At 39.1% G+C, this 24,467-nt stretch overlaps 1 protein-coding gene across 2 annotated transcripts in view; it reads left to right on the forward strand.

Annotated features, from left to right (window-relative positions):
- The window catches only part of ZDHHC17 (zDHHC palmitoyltransferase 17), a 130,980-nt gene extending 110,100 nt beyond the window's left edge, over positions 1-20,880 (forward strand). For both annotated transcript variants that reach the window (XM_090042570.1, XM_090042569.1), the window contains 7 exons: positions 5,830-5,954; positions 7,719-7,781; positions 11,064-11,157; positions 12,764-12,847; positions 13,235-13,392; positions 17,172-17,266; positions 17,730-20,880. In XM_090042570.1, the coding sequence (XP_089898696.1) occupies positions 5,830-5,954; positions 7,719-7,781; positions 11,064-11,157; positions 12,764-12,847; positions 13,235-13,392; positions 17,172-17,266; positions 17,730-17,868 (758 nt within the window). In that variant the 3' untranslated portion in view covers positions 17,869-20,880. The remainder of the gene's footprint in view (positions 1-5,829; positions 5,955-7,718; positions 7,782-11,063; positions 11,158-12,763; positions 12,848-13,234; positions 13,393-17,171; positions 17,267-17,729) is intronic.
- Positions 20,881-24,467: the final 3,587 nt, after the last annotated feature.

Raw genomic sequence — 24,467 nt, forward strand, 5'->3', positions numbered from 1 at the left:
AACTTCATCACTTCCAGCCTCCTAACTTCTGCATCCATCTGGATCATTTCTGTAACCACACTGTAGCTGTTCCTGTCTTAATGAAAGGAGGTAGAGCATTGCCACTTTTAGACTTTGACCACATTTTTATGTGGTGAGAAGGAACATGCAGAAACTTCTGTAGGACTCCACATGCAGCTTCTTGATCACAAAAACATACTGTCCAAATTTGTTCAGCCTTTGGACAGAAGCTGAGGCCAAAACACATAGGACATAACTCATTTGCTTGAAAAAAATATAAATTGTTTCCCTCCTATCTTTTAGCAGTCTAGACATGACGTTCAGTAATTTGGAATGAGTCAAGTCCATTTTTTCAGTTATATCTGTGTTGTTTATAGCCGATGTCTGTTTAAAGAATTTTTAAATATAAAAGTTCACATATTTTCAGCATTTTTACCGTTGTAGAAGTACCAGTGATAGTAACTTAGTAACTCTTAAAGCTCTGTGACTTAGTTTTGGCCAGTGCTAACTTTAGAAAATAAATCTAGCAAGAAACTGAGTTCTGCAAAGAATAACGTGGCAAATATAAAACTCAATAAAGATAATCTGTAATGGATCAAATAAAGGTAGACATGGTGTAGGTAATATTATGCCTGGGTTATGCTAGCTGAAAACCTGCTGAACAGTTTGTTACATTAAAGATTAATTAGCTGTTAGTTTGCTAAAATGTTAAGCGACTTTCATATTAAAAATGATTTTTCAGTACCAACTTTTTCAATGAAAATCATTTAAAGCTACTTTCTCCTTCCAGAAAAGGGAATCCCTAAAAAATATTAGATCACAGTAGTAGTTTTAAAATGTAGAATTAACAAAATATCCTTTACCTTAACAAGTTGTTTAAGTACTGTGGACTTCATTCTTGCTTACCCTACTCCAGCAGTATAGAGAACCTTCATTACGTTTACATTCATTTTAAGGTTTCTTCACTATGCCATAAGGGTGGAAGGGGATTGTAGGATGAATGACTATCAGACTATACCATTTTTTTTTTTGTGTTTTCATTTGGTAAATTTGTCTGTATTCTGTACAGATTTATTAACTAATAATGTAAAACATTTTAGGTAATTCTACTTGTTTAATTACTTGCTTATATTTTTCCTAAGGAAGTAACGATGCCTAGCATTCATGATCTTGTGTTGTTCCAAAATCTGATAGTTCATAATATTTGTAAATGTAACTTTTATATTTTAAATCTCTATAACCAGAATTTTATGCATGATCAGTGCAAAAAATCTCTAGATACATACTATAGTATCTGTTACCTGGCAAAACTTTATTAATCCATATTTGAGGCCTTATGTTACAAACATTTATGTGTGTAACAAACTTTAGTTACCAAGTTGGTCCTGATCACTACTGAAGTCTGTGCACGTAAAATTACTTGCGGATATTGTGACTATAGAATAAAATATTTTCTTGCTGCAACATGCCCCCAGATAAAACACACAGCTTGTTTCTGGAAGGCAGAATGTAGAAAAAAAAATAGTTCAAGAGTTATGTTTGGCCAATCAAGAGTTATGTTTGGCCAACTGTGTGACATAGAGCAAGTCCTGTTGGACACACTGGTCATGTCCGGACGAGTGAGCACGTGCCTGTTGGGGTAGTTTGAGATGTTGTAAGAGGCATGCTAGGAATGAAAAATTGTTCCCCGCTGCATGTTTGTAGCATGGGCTCCAATTTTGATACTGGGAAATCCCCATATATATATAAAAAAAAAAAAGAAAAAGAAAAAAAAGAAAAAACACCACTCGGGGCAGGGGGGGGAAGTGGTGCAAGAAAACACTCTGGGAAAATTGGTGTATGCTCCTGGAGCATGCCCTAAGGCAACAGAAGCTGGGTCCTCCAAAGGCACACTCTGGCACCCAGTCAGAGCATCTCTATTCCTGCCTCCTTCCCCTGCTGCTTCAGCACACTGCGTCAGTGTGCTGAGGCAATATAGGAGTGGGTAATGGCTGCAGCAGTGGCATGGACCCAGATGCTGTCCCAGGTAAGTAGTGATGTGGGGGTGGAGGGACTGTTTGGGTGGGGTGGGTCACCACCTGCCCCCCTACACAGTGCAGCAGCAGTCGGGGCACTTATATCTGCTTCTGGCAGAGACCCCCAGCGGTGTGGGGCCACCTCAGACCAGCGGCTGCACATGACACCAGCCCTTGCAATCTTGGACACAACCAACTCAGCTCCTGCTGTCATCCATAGCTTCCAGTGCTGCATGCAGGGGCCATGCAGCCTCCTACTGGGCTGGGTCCTGCCTACATGGAGCCAGCCCGACCCAATGATGCACAGGGCACATGGAGACGGGACCAAGACCAGCTTGAGGATACACAGCCCCTGTGTGCAATGCCAGAAGTCATGAGTGATGGCAGGAGCCAGCCCAGTTCTATCTAAGGGTGCATGGGCCAGGCCGGTGCTATGTGCAGCCGCTGGTTTGAGGTGGCCCTGTGCTCTCGGGGGTCTCTGCCAGGAGCAGTCATGAGTGCCCTGACAGCCGCTGCTGCTTCAGGGGGCTGTGCACTGTGTGGGGGGCGGGCTGGGGACCCACCCCTCCTAGGCAGTTCTTCCAACCCGCACACAGTCCTGTTTCCACCCCCACACCCACAAATTCTCCCACAATCTGCCCACACTCCCACACTTCTCCCACAAACCTCACCCTACAAACTCCCCACATCCCTTCCTTCCAAACCCCTCATCCCCCCACACATCTTGCACCCTGCGTGCGCAGCTGCCAGACAGGAGAAGACCTGTTAGCAGGAGCCATGGCTGCAGGGACAGCTGCCACACTGCAGCCCTGTCCCATGCCCACACTGTTGCTGTGATATGGGGCTCCAGCCTGTGGGGGGGCATGCTGGGCTGTGGGGAGGGTGGAGGTGGCAGCAGGGTGGTGTGTGAGAGAGAGAGAGAAATGGGGGTTGGGTTGGGAAAGAGCTCTGGGTAGGAGGGGCCACCAGAGCTGGGCTTAGCCCCCCTGCCTTCCTAGTGCAGTCTGTGGAGGCCAGCTTGGAGGGGAAGGGGCTTGCCCAGCCCAGTCCCTGAGCCCCATTCAAGGTCTTTCCAGGACTGACATGGGGATCACTGGGACCTGGGCACAGGGAGCAGAACAGTAAGGGCTGGCACCACTCAGAGCCACAAAGCAGCAGGTGGTACAGCTGCAGCTGGATGCATGTCTTGGTGCTGGGATGGAACTGTGGCCAAGAGGGAGCTAATAGGAGCAGGCAGGGACTGCAGGTCAGGAGCAAGGGGCGCTGCGGGGGGGGCGGGCTGGGGATTGGGAATGAGGGGGGAAGGGCATAGGCAGGGCACTGGTATATCAGTGCTGCTCAGCGCTGCACATCCTGATGAGCAAAAAGGGCAGGCGTAGCTCTGACTTCTGTATGGTGGGGTGTGTGTGTGTGTGTGTGTGTGTAAAATAAAATGCAAACCCCAAAGTGTATAACTGGATAGTTATTTAGAATTTGTTTTACTATGATGATAGAGGCACTGGTAGGCTTCCAAATAGTTTTAAACTTGTAAATGTCAGTAAAACATTGCCGAACTGATCTCTCTGTATATAGTAGCACTTAATTTTAATCATGGAAGAACACAGATTTTGGCTCTTTTAATGAGAGAATTTGGATTTATCAGAGAATTTGCAGTTTTTAAATGGGGAACACCAGGATCCCTGCTGGAGAGGCAAGTGGTGGGACCCAGGCAGAGGAGACTACCTAGGGCCTGCACTGGGGACCCAGCTGGAGGGCAGATGATGTAGCTGACCTCCTGGCCATGTAGGGTCAGGAGGAAAGTGCTTTGACAGTTCAAAGCAGGCCACCGCAAGGAGCACATCTGGGCAATAGCTGCCCAGATGGCAGAGCAGAGACACCAGGAGACATGACAGCAATGCTGCCCAAAGGCCAACTATGCAGCCACAGCCCAATGGCAGCTGGCCTAGAGGTGCAGGAGGCTTTCCAGGTAGCTGTGCTGTCCCCATCTGGGTCTAGCATGCTCTCAGCCATGGGGACACAGGTCCAAGGGGGTGGATGCTGCAGTAAGTCACAGCCAGGCAGCAGTCCCCACTGCCAAACTGCTGCAGTGGGTAGAGGGTGCAGGGGCCACTCCAAATTAGGGCTGCTTCAGCAGTCCAGCTGGCGCAAGGAGCTAGTGTCCCCAGATACCAGCTGGCCGGGCCTCAGAAGCTCCTGAGGGCAAGAAGCCCTGAGTTGCTCACCCGGGCAGGTTTTTATGCTGCTGGGATCAGCACATAGTTCCCCCGGGCTGAAGATCTGGGAGGAACCGGGCAGGGTCAGTTTGCCCAAATTGGCACGATTTGCCTCACACCAAAGTGGATGTTCAGGTATGTGTGCTGAGGCATAAGTCTCCGGCACAAATTTGTGCCTCTGTTATTTGAGCTGCTGCAAGTGCACGAGCCTGCAGGTGTGGATGCGCCCACGGTGTTCTCACGAGGAGTTTGTCACACAAGGCAAAGACCCAGGGCAGTTATAAGACTGGTAGTTCTTAATTGTAAGTAGTGTTGTATATAGGTTCCTGTAAATAAATTCTTGTTTCCACATCACAGCCTGATTAAGATGCTACCAGCAGTTCGTTTGCTGCTTTGGCCACAAGATACGCTGTTCAGCCAATAGCTAAGGCTGTGAGAGAGTTATCCCAAGATGCTTTTCCTTCATTTTGCTGAGCAGATGCAAGTGGCTGACATCTTTGCAGCTGTATAACCTGTGCGGTGTTTCCAAGAGTGCTCCTCTTCCAGTGAAGAAAACAGCTTCCCTGCTTAAAACACATCCAAATTTGTGGGGGTTGATTTGGGGCGGGGGGGTTTAAGTTGTAGGTAAAAAAAAAAAAAAAAAAAAATACAGTAGTATCTACAACAGAAGTTCTTTGCATTTTTTAAGTAAACCAGTAAATGGTACTGTTGAGGTCCTCCTACGATAAGTGTAGGTGGTTTACATTAAAATGGCTTTTTACCAATTTAAACATCCATGTATTGGCGACATTGCTGGCACAGCTGTGTCAACCAGGGATCATGCCTGACCAGCAGAACTGTATTGGCAGAAATCTTTAGTATTGGCATAATCTCATTTGAAAACTCATTTCCTCTATTTATATGGGAATTAAATTTATAAACATTTTTAGGAACTAATAAGAATGCTTTGTAAGGGGGGTTTGCTTATGTGTGTATGTGTGTGTGTGTGTAAAAAAAAAAAAAAAATAATAATAAAAAAAAAAAATCAGTTAAACTGGACTAAAATATAAGTATCCTTTAAGAAGAATGTTTCAAAACACTCCGTCCACTTTAGAAATAACCAGAGGTTGAGAGATTACTATCATTTAACCTCATTTTTTGTTAGACAGTCCCCTCTATGATTAGAAGCATTGCTTTTGGTAATGTAACTGGAATTGCAAGCTAGTGAAAAGATATAGCAGACATAAGCTATAAATAGATCCTGTGGATGTTTGCTGTGAAAACAGGAAACAGTCTCTAAAAGATATGTTTTATGGCATTATAACAATAGCACAATTGGAAGTGCTGAACTCTAATCATTCACAAGTGTAAATCATTATAAAAATGAAACGGCAAACTTTGTAAGAACTTCAAGTGAATTAGCTACAGAAAAAATCAAGTATGGAAAAAAATGTCATTGTCAGATGTCTTTGTGTTTAGCTGAAGCATTATTTTGGCCTGTAGCAACTTTAAAAAAAAAAATGTAGGTTGTTTTCAGGTGGACACATGTTAGTAATGTGTCTCAATTTGATCTTCTGAAAGAGATTTTCATTTTAAACGTGAGGTTCCTTGACTTCAAACACATCTCAGTTTTTTCTTTATACATCTTCCATTCCTTGTCAATAGTGTTGCACTTTTCTACAATTTTGGAAAATCTTGGAAATCAGACCCAGGAATAATAAAAGCCACAGAAGAACAAAAGAAAAAGGTGAAAAAATGCCATTGACATTTTTAGGATGAGAGGAAAAAATGGCATGAACGCTTTCAAGGATGGCTCGTCTGTGTTCTTAAAAAGGGGAATAGCAGCAAATTACTATGCAAATAAAAGCCTAGCTATGTCAAACATTTTTCTGTATATGTTTTTTAAAAATATCTTGCATATTTGCAAAGGCTGAAGATCTAATTAGTCTGAGCAGAATATTCTGGTAACAATAAAATTGCAACCTTCCTTTGTGTAGATTTGGGAATGAGGTGAGGTTGAAATAATAACAAAAGGCACTTAATTGTGAGACCAATGACATCTGATTTTATTTTTTTTTAACGCTTTAAATTTTTTTCCAAGTACTCTAAGTAAGGACTGCACCAAATTACTGTAACCACAATGTATTATGCATGTAAAGCAAGAGTTCCTACTGACAACATGAATAAAAATATATGTTTAAAAATAGGAGGTTATGTTCAAAGATGCAAGGTATCCAAATCTAGTGTCTCAGATCTGCATTTATGCATTTCATAGAAAACTGGAATGATAGTCTATTTTTCGTTTGTTATTGTAATCAGTGGAAAGCGATGGTGATCAGTTAGATTGTTTTTGTGTTTTGTTTCATTTTAATGTTGGTGAATGTGTAGATTCAGCAATACAAATTGCTTGTCTGATATTCTAACAAGCCTAGCATTCTAATTTAAATGCCATTCTGGCAAGGAGACTAAGTAAATTAAGTAGATTTCGCTAGAGCTGTCTTGTGGCCCTAAATAAAACAGAAACTTAAGTTGTCCTATTGAAATAATTTGGAGACACTTAAGCAAATAAATATTTGCCCCTCCACTGCATGGCCTTCCCCAGCCCATTGCCCTTCACTCTCTTTGAATAGTTTCCCCTGCTACCGTGCAGGCTCACTCCCCTGCCACGTGGGGACACCTGGATTTCAAAGCCCTGGGCTTCCCAGATGTACCATTCTTCCCCCAGGGGTAGGGACAGGAAATGCAAGCTGGAGTGGGGAAGGGGAGCCAGGAGGCTTCAGGGATAGCAGCAGCTGAAGCAATGGGCAACTGAACTGTGCCCAGGAGGGAGTTCAGGGGCTGCCATTTAACACCTTGCTGATTGCATGGCTGATGGGCCATAAGTTGAATAGCCCTTGTTGTAACTGAAATCTAATGTATCACATGATCCATGGTGGCTATAATATATGCCTTTTATTACTGCCTTCCTTTTTCAAAGTGAGTTTTTTATATATGCATATAAATACATATATATGCATAAATGCAGATTTGGGGTTTGGATACTTTATATCTTTGAAGCTGCATTTATCTTTTTGACTAGTAAGTCCTGCTACTCTTGACTGGAGGACAGTGTAAAGCATTTTGTTAATGTGTAGAGTTGTATTAGTTTCAGTAAATATGTGAATTTAAAATCATTGTAGTTAAACCAGTGCTAAAAGATGTATGAATACTGAACTTGATATAAACTTGTTTTATACGTATTTAGCTTGAGCATACTACTGGGTTTAAACTAAACTGAAATACAATAATTTTGCAAGGAAATAAAGTTTCTATATAGGATTTTGTATTGGTTTGACTCAGGAGATTTAAACCACACTTTTGCAATGACACAGGAGTTGCATAGCCTGAGATGGTCCATGTCTTCAGGCCTGAAGCCAAGAAAGAAATCATATTTCCATACTGGAAATTAAGAGGGCATCAATCTAAAAAGTTTAAATACTAATTTTCTTTATTTTTATTTCTTCTTTTGAAGACAATAGTTGAACTTGCAGAAACAGGAAGTCTGGATCTCAGTATATTCTGCAGTACCTGTTTGGTAGTATGCTTTTTTTTATCTTTAACAAATTGAAATGTAAATCTCAGTGTTAAGTTTCCTCCAATTGTACCTCCACAGCAGAATTTAGTCCATCGTTAGTTCTCATTTACTCATGAACGTAATTTGCACAAGTTATTTATAGAATGGTTTATCTGTCTTTCCTAGATGGATAGTATTCATATCTTATGTCTTTTGCCTACATTGCTTTAGGCTCTGCAGACCAAAAAAAGATTTTAGGTCTAGAAATATTTACAGTTTTTAGAGTTAATTCTTGAGTATCTACAATAGAATGAGGATATATTCAAATCTATCTGAATTCACTGAACTGTGAACATTTAATAAAACTAAAGATATGGAATTCTGTAGGTAAAAGTGGTGGATAAATGTTTTGTTAGTATTATAATGGTCTTAAGCTAAAACGTTTATCTACTAGTTTCACTGTTGTAACCTTCCCTTCTCTTGACAGTTGCAGATCAGTACATATTAATCTGGTTGCTTCTACCATGTCATCAGTGCGGTACACTGCTGACATCATTTTACTATGGGGCTGACTGGCATTTTTTGTACTTCTAGGCCCACTTACAGTTATTTTAGAAGCAATGTTTAATTATGATAGCTTTTAAAAGCAGGAAAAATTATTATGAAATTTTTTTAATTAAACAACCTCCTGTGCATTTATAATTATGTAGAAGAACATAGTCCGTAATCAATAATAAACTAAAGTAGCAATTTGTTTAGCTATTTTCACATACGTATGAATTATTTTTGGTGCTGTTCAATATGAATAACCATTTGAGTTAATCACCTTGCAGTATAAAATGAAGACTTTAGATTATGCCATTGCATAAATTTGTCCTTATTAATAAGCTGTTAGGTATTTATTTTTTGTAGATCAAATCATAAGAGATTAAATGCCAGGAATAAAATCAAAGAGTGGCATGGAATAAACAGATTTGTGACTGAGATAACAGAATGCCATAGAGTGGGGGTTTTGCTAATTTTTATCTCAGTCCTTTAATTGATAATGTCCAAATAGACTGAGAAAGCAATCCAAGCAGTGCTGTATTGAAATCAGTGGGCTTTTATGCTGCATAATCAGGTTTTGAGAGTGAATATACATGTTCAAAAGTGAGATGCATTTATTAAATTAAACTGTGGACTTAAAAATGAAGAAATAAATCTTGATTCTGTAGAGAAGTTTACCAACCAAGGAAGAGTGGCAGGATATGTATTGAACTCATTTGTAGTTCCTGCTACAGAGTTTTTTTAAATGGATGTTAGCTTCAAGAAAACAAGATTTGGTTAATTTAATTCCACAGTAAAACATATTTTGTTTTGTTTTGTTTTGTTTTTTAAATATTCTTTTAAATAGGTGATCAGCCAATATAAAGACTGCCAACAGGGCACTTTTGCATTGCACTAGATGTAAGACTATTTAGTAATTTTTTTTTAAACCATCAATTCTTTTTGCCTTAATACAGTATGATTTTATACAAACAGGGCACATCTACATGTGTCGCTATGGTGACTTACTGTGCCGTAACAGCAGTAACAGCCCATACTGCACCGTGTGAGCCGCACATCGTTATTTTAGGCACTATGTTGCTGTAGCGATGCACTATAGCAGGGTAGTGCATTGGTGTGGTGATGTAGCTGCAGTGACATGGTTCTTGACCGTGGATGCTATGTCACTGTAGTGCACTGCTGTGGTGATGTAGCATCATGTATAGACATCCCCACAAACACTTGTATTAACCCCATTTTAATAGTAATTCTTTGTCCAAGTAGCGGAAACCCATTCTGTTCCTAAAAGACCCATATAGGTAATTGCCACCCAATTAATGAAAGAATATATTGCCTATCTAGTGCAGATAGCAGGGACCCTGCCTGATGCCTGTTGTGGCTGTCTGCTACATGTATGGTTTGAAAGGATTAAATTATTTTAGGGAACATTAAAAAATGCACTCTTGGACAATGCATCAAACTTACTGCCCGGTGTTATGCATTATAATCTGCATTTAGGCACCTAAGCAACCTGATTTCAAATAAGCAGAGTTCTTATTGTACTCGATACTTATTTTGTTGAACATTTTTGTGGCTGGTCTTTCCTCTTGTTATGCCATTAATTCTCTTATCGTGCATCAGGTTTAGAATTTATGATATGATACCTATTAATTGGGCCATAAACATATAATGTCTGCTAGGGCTCTGAAAGGCATTTGTTAAAGGTACAAATCAGCTCTGCACTCACCCATCTTTTCTTGTTTTAGTTGAATTTGTAATACACACATCATTTGTGAAGGATGCTTGTGAAAAGCTGCAAAGATTAGATGTACACAAACACATTTCATTTCAATACTATATTTTATTTTTTAAAAATTATCTGATGAATTATCATATCCTTATAAGTGGGTATCCTTCTAACAAAACTGTTTTATACAAACATTTAGTCTCTCCCACCTGCTGTGTACTTGAGAAATTTTTGACACACAAAAGGCCATATAAAGAAGTGCTTATGCCGATATTAATTCCACCTTCCAGTTCTGTTGCATCATAAGTTTAAAAATATATTTATTATTTTCAGCAAGCACTATCACTTGACTCAGAATGGTTTTATCTGGCTTTTTCTGTATAATTCCTAAAATCTTATTAGTTCCAAAAATCCATAGTACTTCTAGAAGTTTTATGAAACTTAAATGGATTTTCTAAGACATAATTTCAGTAATATACCTACTTGTGTACATGTTTGTGAACATGTACATGTATCCATACATAAAGTCAGTCATGAAGGACACTATTTTGTTGGTGTACATGAACAATACCACAATTTGAATGATCATTTTTTTATAAAGTTCTCCAAAACTTTCTATAGTACAAAATAAACCTAGATATATGCTTAGAGTATCAAAAGATACTAATACTAGCTTTTATGATGGAATGGTTAATTATACAGTCCTAACTGTGATGCTTTATCAGTGATAAATAAGTGAAATGAACTGATATTGTTACCAAACTTGTGAGATCTAAAAGATTTAGAAAGATTTATTGTGTATAAATAGAAAAACTACTCACGGGTAGCATACGGTCTACAGGCTGCCTGTTGGACAGGCTTGGCTTAATGCAGTTTTAATTGGGCAGTAGACTCTGAAATTCCTGTTGGTCTGTGTCTAAGAAAGAAGACCAGAAGTATTTTAACATGTCCGTACAATTCTTTTTCACAATTGTAAATGTCATACTTCACCAGAAATCTGTTATAATCAAGTGTTAATATTTTTCTGTCAGATACGGAAGCCAGTGAGGTCCAAACATTGTGGTGTATGCAATCGATGTATAGCCAAGTTTGATCATCATTGCCCGTGGGTGGGTAACTGTGTAGGTAAGTTGTTTGCTGAAATACAGAATCATAAATAAAGACAAAAAAGACTAGTTTTTCTTTTCAGTGCAGAATTGTTCCCTACAACATATTCATCATATTTGAAACCATCCTATAAATTTGTTTTCTGTCATGTATCTGAGAGAGATAATTTTGAGGCCTTTAAAATCAAGAAAAGCATCTTGATATTCAGCTTAACTTTTCTTCTACTCTGATTCATTACTTTACTCATAGTTCTGCTCTCTCCTATCAGACCGTATGTAACTATTTTTCTTTGCTTCTAAGTCAGTCACTTTTAAGTATGAATTTTTTTAACATTTCATTTTTTAAATGATTATAATATCTCATAATTGGTATTTTTGTTAAAAATTAATTCTTACGGTAGAATTTGTATTTCAGTTGCATTTCCAGTGAGTTATCATAATTGCAGCCTTTACATTTCCTACAAAAAAGGAAGAGTGCATATACTAAGAACAATACTGACTAGAACTTCCGTTTTATGAAGCTTTGAAATAAGTACCAGAAAATTCAAGTGTAGGTAACAAGAGAATTCAGAGCCAAATATGTGAAGGAGCTATACATCAATATTCAGTTAATTCTTTGCTATTGCTAAGTGTAGTAGAATCTCGGCTATCTGGCATTTAACTAACTGGAAATTCCAGTAACCAGAATTTCTGGCTAGTCGGTTGGACGCGCATGGGTTGGGGACCACAGGGGAAAGCTTGAATGCAGCCCACCACCCTGTGCTGCTGCTGCTCTGCTGTTGGAAATGTCTCAGAAATTTCCAGTAGTATAAAACTCTCCAGGAGATGGAGCATATTAGATGTTCATCCTCCGGCTGCTCCTGCTACCCCAGACAGAACCTCTTTGAGCCCAGTCCCCAGCTCCATTGGCTTCCAGCTGGGTGGTGGTGACAGCAGTTTAAAACCAGTGCTGTCCCCGAGACTGGCTTGACAGAGAAAATATTTGCCAAATGACTAACTAAATACTCTGCTGATTGAATTCTGACACCTATGTCTTCTGTAGCAGATGATCATATCTGTGCCTGCTTGTCAGATGTATAGTCTAAAGATGTTGGATGTTGTGCTGATCAGCTATTGTTACATATTTGACAGTCACCTTTCGGTTTAGTAATCAAGGCTTTTCTCAATCTTATTAATCAGTTTAATCCCTGGTTTTGTTTAATCTTTTTAACTAAATGACTTCCTAGCCATCATCTATAGCATTTTATTTTAATGGGTTTCTTCAACAGCTGAAGGCAAAATTATTTACCTTAAATTGTCAGAAGAAAACTTGAATTTTGTTTTGGGTTTCACATTTCTGTCCTTCATGTTAAAAACAGAAAAAAACTGAAGTGCAATCTGTATCAAAGAATAAAAATCTATAGGAACTGTTTTATGCTATTGAGAGAGGGCATAATTTCTGAGAGAGAGACTTTTTCTCAAGCTGCTTTGAAGCCACGTAACCTTAACAGACTATGGAGAATAATGTTTCTTAAACTTTTTATTAACATTATTTAAGCAATGCATTCTCATACAAATCAGCCTTCTCATATTACTGACTTTTTCTCAAGATAAAGCAAATTGATTACTGTTATTTCTGTTTATAGGGGCAGGGAACCATCGCTATTTCATGGGATACCTGTTCTTTTTGCTTTTTATGATCTGCTGGATGATCTATGGGTGTATTTCTTGTGAGTAATTTTTAAGTACTACATTTAGCTTCTAGTATGAGATTTTGCACTGTCAGAGGGCTTTTTTTTTATACGTATTGAAACTGAGCTATGTATAGAACTGCCCAATTTAGGTGTAAAATAAGGCATGTTAAGTTCAAAATTATGGCCTCTGACTTTATTTTGTGACCTTTACTAACTCGTCATTGTCATTGTCGTAATCATGCCTGTGAACTTGAACTGGAGCTGGATGGGAAAGGGTGGGGATGTATTGTGAAATTTTTGCTATTACTCCCCCCCCGATTTCATCCAAGATTTGGTCAAAAGTTTTGACCAGCTCTAACCAAACATTCTGTTATATAAGTACATGGTATGAGCTCTCTTCTTTCCATATTGTTTTTCTTTTAGACTGGGGATTCCATTGTGAGACTAGTTATGCAAAAGATGGATTTTGGACGTACATTACACAAATTGCCACCTGTTCACCTTGGATGTTTTGGATGTTTCTAAACAGTGTTTTTCACTTCATGTGGGTGGCTGTGTTGCTCATGTGTCAGATGTATCAGGTATAAGAGAGCTTTTTATTTTAGTTCTTAAGTCAACTCTGAGTATTGAATGTATTAATCGTTCCTACTGTATCAAATAAATTACCATAAAAAGGATATATGCTTACAAGTGGAATAGAGATCTTGACTGTGTTGTCTCTCTGTCAGTCTTGGAGGGTACCTTGGTTAGCACAGAAAGGAACCCAGTGTCACTGGGCAAGAGGAGAATAGTCTTACTGAGAGTAGAAACTGTTTAGAGGTGTTAAGGATAGGCAAGGATCATTAGGGTATCAAGGGTATTGTAGGTTCCTTCTAACAGCTATCCAAAAGTTTGTTTGAGAAGAGGTAAAAGAACCGCATTTGGCAGAAAGCTTTCTTCAGTTGCTCTTGGTTAATATTACCTTGACTTGTAACCTTAATTAAAAACGTTGTGAAGTATCTACATCCCTTTCCAAAAGTGGTTTAGAAACTTGAGCCTAAATCCCTTCTAGCTTTGTGGTTAGATTTAAAAAAGTATTTAGATGCTGAGCTCCTTTAAAAATTTGCAACTTTGGACTCCTTAGTGCCTAAGTCACCATACAAAATAAGACTTGTGAATCTAAGTCACTTAAACACTCTTGAAAATTGTTCACTTCATTTTGCAATGCATGGGAATACCTGTGGCAAATTCTTGCTGTCTTTTAAGCGACAGAAACAGCCGCATCCTGTTAATCTTTCACTAGTCACATTCACTGGACTTTATCTTTACTGGAATAGTCATCAGGCGCTTGAGACGGCCTACGAATGAAGGGTTTTTGGAATCTAATAGGAATATGCAACTGGACAATCTAATGATAGCTTAAATTCAGTATAATCAAATACAAAACACCACATATTAGAAAAAATAAATTAAAATTCTTGTACACACTGAGTCTAACTTCTAGTCCTAAGAGTTTCATGAACAGCTCTGTGTAATGTGCAGGCTCAGTCAGAAACGAAGTAAAATCTTAAGAGAATACAGAGAATGTGTTCTTATGAAGTATAGCCATTATATAAATCAAATCAACTGCAAAATTGAAAATGACATACCACTGATCACTTTGTTTAGGAAAAGGCCTGTCAGAAATGAAAAATCTGAGACATTAAAAATGTTCAGAGGCCTGGGGCAGAGGTAGCTCTGTGTTGGGAGAATTATTTTTTTTTAAAGGAGAAATTACTTAATAAAAACTAGTAAAAAGAAGAATGATAAAAGTGTGTGAAATAATGAATGGGACAGTGATGATGAATGGCTGGGCACTTCTTTATAACCTTTCGTATATGAGAATAGAAGGAATGCCCTAAATAAAAAACAATTAACAGGTTCAAAACTTTTAGAAATATATTTTAATGTAAAACAAACAGCATAACCCCTCTCTTTTCCCACCCCATATATATATTGAGAGAGAATAAGACCCTGATTTGTCTAAGACTGAGACAAACATTTCATTATAATCTTGAGGGAATAGAATCTGTATTTCCAGTAGTCTCCTCTGCCATTCCAGTGAAGTTAGCATTTGATTGTGGTATCTGTGTCATGACCAGTATATGTCCATATAAAAGCCACAGAAAGAAAGCTTGCTCAAATATTTGACAGAGTATTCAGCCAGATATTTGCAACTGGTAGGAACTATAGGTTTAAATAAATATATTACTGAAGCCTGTGGAAGAATGCTTTGTACATGCAACAAAACAGTAAAGTACATTATAATAACCTCTTTAAAAAAGTAGGCTATCTTATCTTTCCTAAGACTAAAGAAAAAAAACATGTCAAAAATCTCCTCACAGCCTTTATTACTTTGTAAGGACTACAGATCTCAATAATAAGGTTCATGCTCCAACTTTTTGGTAAAATACTTAAGGAACTGTCTTTTCCTTTCTTTTTCTGTAGCTGTGATTTAGAGAAACCACCAGTTTAGCTTCCAAGTTTATGCTTGTGAACCAGGGCCACAAAGAATCCAACAGGATTTCCTGCCCAAGACAAATGAGCCGGGGTAACCACTTCTACTCAATGTGGTTACCAAGCCAGTGTAAACCACCAGACTGTTACAGCAGTATAAATATTTATTTTTCCAGCCCCCATTTTGCTGAGGAGAGCTGAGAAATGATGTATCCCTAAATGTGATGAATACATAATAATCATCATTGAACACTGTTTACAAGGTAGAGGATAATGCAGCATGGGGACCTAGAAAAATCAAATCACAACTACATTATTAAACCTGTCTGAGACAAAGTATAGTAATTTATGTAGAAAGGTAAAGAATGCCTTTAAAGAACCCCTGTGCAGTTATTCTCAGAGATGCTAACTTGGTCTCTATTTGAGGACCTCCCTGATGTTCTGGAAGTGGTATGAGTGAGTAAGTTCAGTGACAGACACTTGGGGTATGTCTGTGCCATGACAACAGTGTACCTTGATCCCTGAGTATACCCTGCCCACCTACCCTTGCCCACAGGCACCAAACTCATTTAGCTGTATTCCCTAGCAGCCACTCTTAAGCACACTGGAGACCAAGGGTTTGACAGGAAGCTTGATGGTGGAGGGGCGGGTGGATTGGTTTACACAACTGGATTGGTTTCTTCAGAACGTCTCCAGTTTTGGACTGAAGGTGGGAACGGGGACAGGATGTGCTTGGGGGCATCCTGGCTGAGATGTTTTAACTGAGGTGTGAACTGTTAGGGTTGAAACAGTTTTTGCCTCCATGTCCTTTGTCTTGTCTTGCCACAAAGGCCCCAAATATGTGGCCATGACATTGATGGTCTCAATTTGTGCTGCTTTATTGCAGCAAATATGTGTGAGGTTTAAGGTGGGAGATCATGGTCAGCTTGGAGCTGCCTATGCTCTCCAGCTGTCCTGGGCACACATCCCTGGGTCTGCAGGGTCCCAATCTTGGGTGCCCCAGAAACTCATGTTCCTAGGGCTCACAGGATTGGGCTCCTGAAGCCCCAGGAGTGCCTACCTGGGTTCTCCAGGAGCCCATTGACTCCTTGGTGTTCTCACAGGGCTGGGATTGACAGTCAGCTGATTCATGGTCCCAGCCCTGGGTCCACACTAGAGTATAGAATTCATTCTGGTGCTGTCTCTGGGTTGGGACTCTGTAAGCAGGGAAAGCCAGGGTTTCCCCACTTTAAAGAGACACCCTGGATAGTCATGGAATCTTGTGGGACTGTAGGTGATGTGTTTCCTATTCTCAGAGATGCATCTCAGAGATTCTGGGGTTGCATCTTTGTAAATGGGGAATATGTTGCCTTGTCCTGCAGGAAACTGAACTTGCAGGACAACAGGCAATGTGCATTTTGCCCAGTGAAGCAGTTCAACCATACTAGGACACATCCCAGCATAGCTGACCTGCTTCACTTGGCAATGTCTGTGAGTAACTTGACTTCCATAGGTAGCCCTTTTGTGGGTCCAAGCAGTTGGGGAGTTTTATTAAAAATCTCTTTGCAGTACTTAAATGAAATGAGTTTTTAAAAAAATCTCAGCTGAAAAAATTTGTATTTTGAAGAACAGAAAATTCTTGTGATTTAGACAAAATTATATAAAGAAATGTCCAGGGTCAAAAAAAACTGTAACCTGGTTTGGTTCAGCTGTGCTCTCAGTCCAAATAACGTGAGTAATTCAGATGTTTAGGTGTGGTGCATAGCCTTTCACAGTCACTTAATTTGTCCAGCAAAATTAAGGCAATAAAACAGCAAATCTAATATATTTCATGCCTTTGTCTTGTGATCTGTGAGAATAAATTTTAGATGTACTTAAGTGTTTTACTCTTTCCCCATATTTCTAGATATCTTGTTTAGGTATCACGACAAATGAAAGGATGAATGCCAGACGATACAAGCACTTTAAAGTTACAACAACTTCTATTGAAAGTCCATTCAAGTGAGTTTGTATGACTCTATAAACATATATTTCTCATGTATTTAATTATCCACACGAAATGGACTTTACAGTTGACTGAATCAACATAGGGAAACACCGACTATTGTCTTCCAGATGCTGATTATATCTCAGAATTTCAGTTCCTAAATCCTAAATTTGATTTCTGTTTTCATCATAAAGCAATGTATCTGCTTTAGGGTCCAGTAGTTACTGTAACTATTTAAAGTGAATCTAGTCATCAGTGCTTTTACATAGGAGATTTACCACAACCAAAATGGGGATCTAATCTTTTGTAGAGGTGCTTGGTAGAGAAAAGAGAAAAAACATTATTTTAGGAATATGCTGCTACTTCACAAAGCTAGTGAGAAGATGAGTTAAAGTTGGAAGCAGACAAAACAGAGTTGTGCGATGCTTGCTGAATTGTGATGCCACTAACTTGTCTTTTGTTTGTTTGTTTTTTTAGCCATGGATGTATAAGAAATATTATAGACTTCTTTGAATTCAGATGTTGTGGTCTTTTTCGTCCTGTAATTGTGGACTGGACAAGGCAGTATACAATAGAATATGACCAGACTTCAGGAACGGGCTACCAACTAGTGTAGCACCACCTTGACCCTGCGAGCATATCATATATGAGTGGTGCCTGAAAATTTCTCTCTCTCGACTCCACATCCCTTGAACAGTAGCATGCTATATGTAGGGCTAATGATGAATCTTATGGTACCTTCTCTTCATCAGAATTTTATTAACAAACATAAAAATGGACAGAAAAAACTGCCAATCCTGAAAAGGAAGAGGAGGAAGATCAAAAAGGGATTTTAACAGTTCTTAACATGAGAATTATTTGCAACCACATATTCATGGTATTTGCTGTTGTTTTTTTATTTAACACATTTCACAATGAAGCATGAGGTTATTAAAGTATTGTCATACAGATGTTTTCATTTCATTGTCTGATACTTCCACTGGAATGGGAATCTAGAGCATAAAGTAAACTTCATGATGCGGTCATACTTCAATGAGATTGCTGCATTGTAGTTCCTGTAATGTGATTTTATATAGATTTTCTATAGTATTATGTACATTGAAAAATGTGCATTTCAATACTGTGATTAAAATTATGTGGTTTTATTGGGGATCCACTGTAATGTGTTAAGTTGCTGAAGTGGGGCACATGAAGATAATACTAACAAAAACGTTTCCTACAGTGTGTGGCTTTTGGCTGTTAGGGCCATTTGTTTCTGGTACCGTGAAATATTTGTAATAACCTTGTTTTGAGGTGGTATAGTCTGAGAATAAACAGCTGCACAAGCAAAGGTCTTCTGTTGAAGTTAAAGCCCTGCTTTGTGCATGGTATACTTTTAAAATATAGACCACCATAGAGTATAAGATATTCAGTTAAAAAAATAAAGAGGAAATGAATTTGATATCTCTCGAGTAGTTATATAAACAATTAATTAAATGGCTATGTTTAAATATTATGAGCAATCCAATGTAATATATGGTATAATGACTGGAAAGGTAGTATATTTGAAGAGAAGTTACCAAGGGGGAACCAAAGATATGAATGCAAATTCTCTTTAATAAAAGAAATGTTCTAATTGTTTTAAATTCCAGATTGCAGAAGTAGTAATAGTGAAAACGGAATGAAATGCTCTCTTTTTTTTTTTTTTTTTTTGCACATTAAACCCAAGCCTAAGCACAGCATTATCCCTGTTAATAGCCCATATGACTAGAAAATCTAATACAACTTTCTAAAGAAGATATCAACTAGAAACTTTCTGTTAAGTTTTTCTACTACAAGCTTGTTCAAAAGGTAAGGAATGATATGAAATCGCATTCCAAAGGGGCTTTTGTTGTTGGATATGATGCACTGATTTTGTTATGGCATTTTCATATATTCATGGTGAATTATTCACTGCTTCCTTAACTATTGTTTACAGAGAGAATGAGACTCTGATCAGTTCTCTTTAAGTGCTGTAGCAACATTGTGGTTCGAGAAACCTGTGAGGGGAGTTTGGGAAGGGGACTTGAAAGCAGATGATAGACCAGTGTAAAGAATGTGTATCTATATAAATAATTTATCAAATAGTTTTCTCTTTGTGAGTGTGTGTTAGTATATTTAAAGCTGCTCATTTCATTTTATCCAACCAAAAAGTGTAGAAGATATCTAATGAGCTTTTAGTGATGTTCAATATTGCTGTTAATAGGCATTATACCCTGCAAATTCATTGCATGTTTGATGCTTGGAAAAATTAGCATTCCCTGTAATATGCAGAATACAGGCATTAAAGCAATCTAGTGGTTTTCCCACCCCTTGCCTTAGTAAGAGGAGCAGCAAAACTGTAAATAGTTGATGTTCAGTATTTGCAAGTAGACATTTTTTATCTAGCTGTTTCTTTGACTGCAAGACATGCATAGTTTGTAAGTACCAGATATCAAGATTTACAGAAATGCAACATTCATGTTCTTGAATGTTTAACACTGGAAAAAAATCAGTGTTATCTTTGACACTATTTTTGAGGGGACAAGGGTCAGGTACAAGGGTGGCAAGAGGTGAAGGCCAACTTGTCGGACAGAATTTAGAACTATAATGATGACACTGTTAACAATAACAAAATGTACACCAACTATTTTTCATTTTAATTTCATGAAAAAGCGTGCCCAGGACTTTAACATTTTGTTACTTATTTTTTAAATGAAATGTTCTGCACTTCTGTTTAAACCTCTTTTCCCACTTCTGTTTGGAGTCAGTTGATGCAACTGATATACTAAAATATTTTTATTAACTGCATTTCCACCAGTAGAAAACTCCAGCATGTAACATACATTCATTTGAGTTGCCCTGCTCCATTAATTATCATTAAGTGTGTGTACCATGTGCATTTAATGTAAAAATATTTGTTAAGGAAGGAATAGTATCTGGTAATAATATGGAGTGCCTTCTGCAGGCAATAACTAAGCATAATTCCCCAATGAGAGTTTTGCTTAATTAAGGTCTGCAGAATAAGGCCAATAGAAAATATACTCACTGCTTCAGAATTAACTTACAAATATTGTGGATTTGGGGCACACAAGAAATTCCAATGCAAAGAGTTAATTGTTTTGTGGAATAGTTAAAACTAGGATCTGGAACCATCAGAATAGGAAAAGTCTTCTGTGCAGCATTTGCCTCCCAAGTAACCTATTAAGCTTTACAGTTTGCATATTACAACAAAACTACATCACTTCCAAAACTGAAGCTGATCCAGACCAAGAATGGAAGAGAGTCATGTAATCTGATATAGGTCGAATAAATGGCAATTTTCGTCTTGGCCCTAAACATGTGCTGCTGCTTTGCAGGTTTCTGTGTCCTTCAGTGTCCACCAGATTTTGTTTTTGAGAATTCATATGCATAAAATAGCATCACTGCATCTTAAGCTGTGGATATTTTGGTTTTGTGTTCTGTTTATTTATAACTGTGCCAAGTATTATTTTACTACTGTCAGGATCTTGATGTATTACATTGTGAACAAAAACCTGTAAATGTTTAATAAATTAGCTCTCCTTACATAAATTAAATCTGTCAAATTTTTGTAAGTTATTAATCAAATAAATATTGACTCTTAGATGCACTGTTTGTCTTAGTGTGAAATTACAACCCAAGTTGAGTGGCTTATTCAGCAATCTGTCTAGCTCCTACTACTACAAGAGAATTGTTCTTGCAATGAGATTCAACAGGAGTTGCATGTACTGGGCAGCATAACACCAGATGTCTGATTTATAATTTTGAACAAACTAGAATATAATTGCTTCATGCCATGTTTTGAAGAAAATAATGATGTAGCATAATAATGTTTTATATTTACCCTATTGTAGCACTTTTCCTGAGTCATTTCTCAGGTGGTTTACAGGTGGCATAAGATCCCATGCTAAAGTAGAGATCCATAAGCCTCCGATTTCTTCAGTGGGGTTATGAGAATTGTAAATCTGAAAGTATACTATAATTATCACTCTCCACTAATTAATTGTGCTTTTCTCTGCGGTAGAATGTGCTGGTAACACTTTTTGTTGTTGTTGTTGTTGTTGTTTTTGTTTTTTTTTAAAGAAAGGGCAAACTTCAAAGTCTAAACCAGAAGTATAACTTTAGCATGGAGAAAGTGATTGCCTAAATTAGAATTTAACCAGGGTGTTTGTAAAAAGTTGCAACATCATCTTTTATAAGAAGAGGCCTTTGTTTTTACATTTCACTCAAATTAAAATTAATTAAAATCAAAACTAAAAATAATACTTCTCCCAGCACAGTTTTCCTGCTGTTCTGTTGGGGCTTTGGAGCATTGTTGTCAGAAAGAGGCGTGTCGCTTCCAGATTGGTCACCGCTGTTCCATGGGATGATTCCAGTGGCTTTTGAGAGTTCATATATATTGAAACACTGACCAGACACACGTGTATAGTTACTCAGATTATAACAATGTTATATCAGAGTCAAATCCCTGGTATAGGAAATGGGCAAAAAAGCCCAGAAAGCCAGCATGGCCTGCTTAAGACTTGAACCTTTGGGGCCAGTAGGAGCCAGAGGCCTGAAGGGGAGTTTAAGGAGAGGCAGAGGGAGCCAAATAGTAATCATTGGCATATAGAGACTGCTGAGGCAGAGGAGGTCATGTGACTGGAAAAGGGGACAGGCTAGTGAGCATAAAAGCTACCCCAGGAGAGAAGGGGTCGGTTGAGCCCAGACCGTGGAAGAGGATGGATTGTCCTTTCCAGACTGAAGTAAGGCCAGTGCAAATTAAGTAAACAGACTGGCAGCTAGGAAAAGCCTCAATTGGTATTGTTTTTGTTCAGGTAGCAAGCCTATGGGGCAAAAGCTTTGGTTATTGACTGGGTCCATTTACCCCAAGGTGGAGATGAGCCTAAATTGGAATTTCAGTTCAACAGACACTTGGTAGACCAGGAGCAGCTGGAAGGGGAGATGAGTGCTGTGAGAGATGCTTGCATCAGGGGAATAAGCCAGACGGTGCAAGCATAAAAGCCACAAGGCTTGCGCCTGAGCTGGACGTTTGCCATTGCCTAGAAGATAGGCTGTGGGCTTGCCAATCCTGGGGCTCTGGGTCCTAGACCCCAGAGGGGCAGAAGCAAGGAGGGACTTCATAGACTAGGAGAAGGGGCTGAAGGCATAAGGACCCCAAGCCCAGTGGGACACGGGGCCCAGGACTCTTAACTTCAACTGCATAAATTACAGAACAACCCAGGGGACCAGTGCGCACCACTGCAAGCCCCATGGGACATGGTCATCATCAGGTTTCTCCTCTGCCTAATGTAGAAGCAAGGCACCTCCATGATTACTTTTGACAGCAGAGTGAGTTTGGAGGTTTGTGAAGGGACTATGGGCAACGGGGCCAGCTGGAGTGAGGAGGAGGACCCCCTCTGGTAGAGTCCTGTCACAAATGTGGAATAAGTTCAGTTTTAGGGTAAACTGTTAAAAAAAAAATGCCTAAGAAAAGCAACTTCCATTGAAGCTGACCTGGGTTAGTCTAAGCCGGGAGTTGGTAAAGTATGCCCAGAAGGCTGGATCCAGTTCGTGAAGCAATTTCATCTGTCCTGCACAGCTAGAACTTCAGCCCAGGTTGCAAGCACAGCAGCAGTAAGGGAAGTGGCAGTGGTAATTGGGTTGCAGGTGGCACCCCACCTGGGACCAAGCTGAATTATTTTGGCCCGTCACTTGTAAAAAGGTTGCTGACCCCTAGTCTTAAACCATTTAAGTTGTCTACATGGCACAATCCCATTTTCTGTAGATAGCCAAGCTAGCTAAGATGCCAAAATCATTGTAGTCACATTAGCATAACCTGCCATGCAGGCCAATCAGGGTAAGAAGCAGGCAAGACTAATATGGTGACCCCATTTCTGGCACTCAAACTTGCTCTAAATGAGGTCTAAATGACTCTAGTGTTTCATATTAGACATACCATTAATCTCTTGTAAAAATCTCACCTTTTGGATGGTGTTTAAATAAGTAAAATAGAAAGTGGCCTCTTTCTTTCATTGCTAAAACATCATTTAATATCAAAGCAATGCATGTGCGCGCACACACAGACTATTTCATACTAGGATAAAATGAAGTTGAAATATTTAAACGTTGTGGGTTGTAGGTGTTCAAGGCCAATCTAATGTAATTTAAACCAAATTAGCTGGACAGCAGACATCCTCTAAACAAAGTGGATTATAGCTACAAACATGAGTAGTAACTTCCACACTTCTGTGCTCTTACCAAGATACTCAGGAACATGAAGGAAATATGGAGCATGCTGAGGAATCATTAATAACTTGATGATCCTTGGCTGCCCCAGAATGGCCCCATAGGACTCTTTGACGTTTGGGTTAAATTTACATATCTAGGTAGTTTCCATTTGTCCCTGGGACCAAATTGGTGCTGGCTTCACACTTGATCAGCACCATGGGATGAGAGCTTGTAGCTACTTTAACAATCCTGGACTGAGCTGTGACATGTTCTTTGACCATAGCCAAGCACCTGTTGAATTGACTAGACTCCTGACTTTGGTGTGACAGAAGAATTTGGGTCTGATATCAGCCAGCCAAAGAAGTGGCATGATGAGGTAAATAAGTGTAATTTGAATTGTTTTTAGCAGCTGGGCGATATAATTGTATTCACCATCATTGCCTTCTGAAAGAGTGAAAGGGATGTTGCAGCAACAACTCCTGAAATGTCAAATAGAGCAGAGGGCTTGCTTTTCCTTTTCATATTCTTGTTGTTGCTGCTTGTATGCCTGTATTCCACTCCTCTGCACTTAGTGCACACCCAAAGCTTGATCATACCCCATTCAACTTCACATGGAAAGGACTTTGTGTATGGATCTCACCAAACCAAATGGAAGTATGGGAAGGGAACACCGCTGTTCATTTCTTGTGACTTGCTGAAAGTGAGAAGGGGAAGCTGAGAATGAAGACTGGCTTCTCTTAGGGATGTAAATATATAGCGCCTGTGCTTACCCTGTGAGGATCGAGGGTCCTTTCCTTAAGGACCCTTTGTGATGGATTTCTCAGTTCTGCCTTTTAATGCAGCCAACTGCAAGCAGCAGGAACTGAAAGGGCAATGGAAGGTGTTTTCTGAGGAGCGAGAGGCTGGTCCTTTGTCTAGTGGTACGGTATTTGAAACAAACTTTGCCATTACACATTCCCTCTGTAATATCTACAAGTAGACCTTTGC

This window comes from Crocodylus siamensis, chromosome 4, assembly GCF_052110815.1.
Source record: "Crocodylus siamensis isolate JL-2025a chromosome 4, ASM5211081v1, whole genome shotgun sequence".
NCBI classification, from domain to species: Eukaryota; Metazoa; Chordata; order Crocodylia; family Crocodylidae; genus Crocodylus; species Crocodylus siamensis.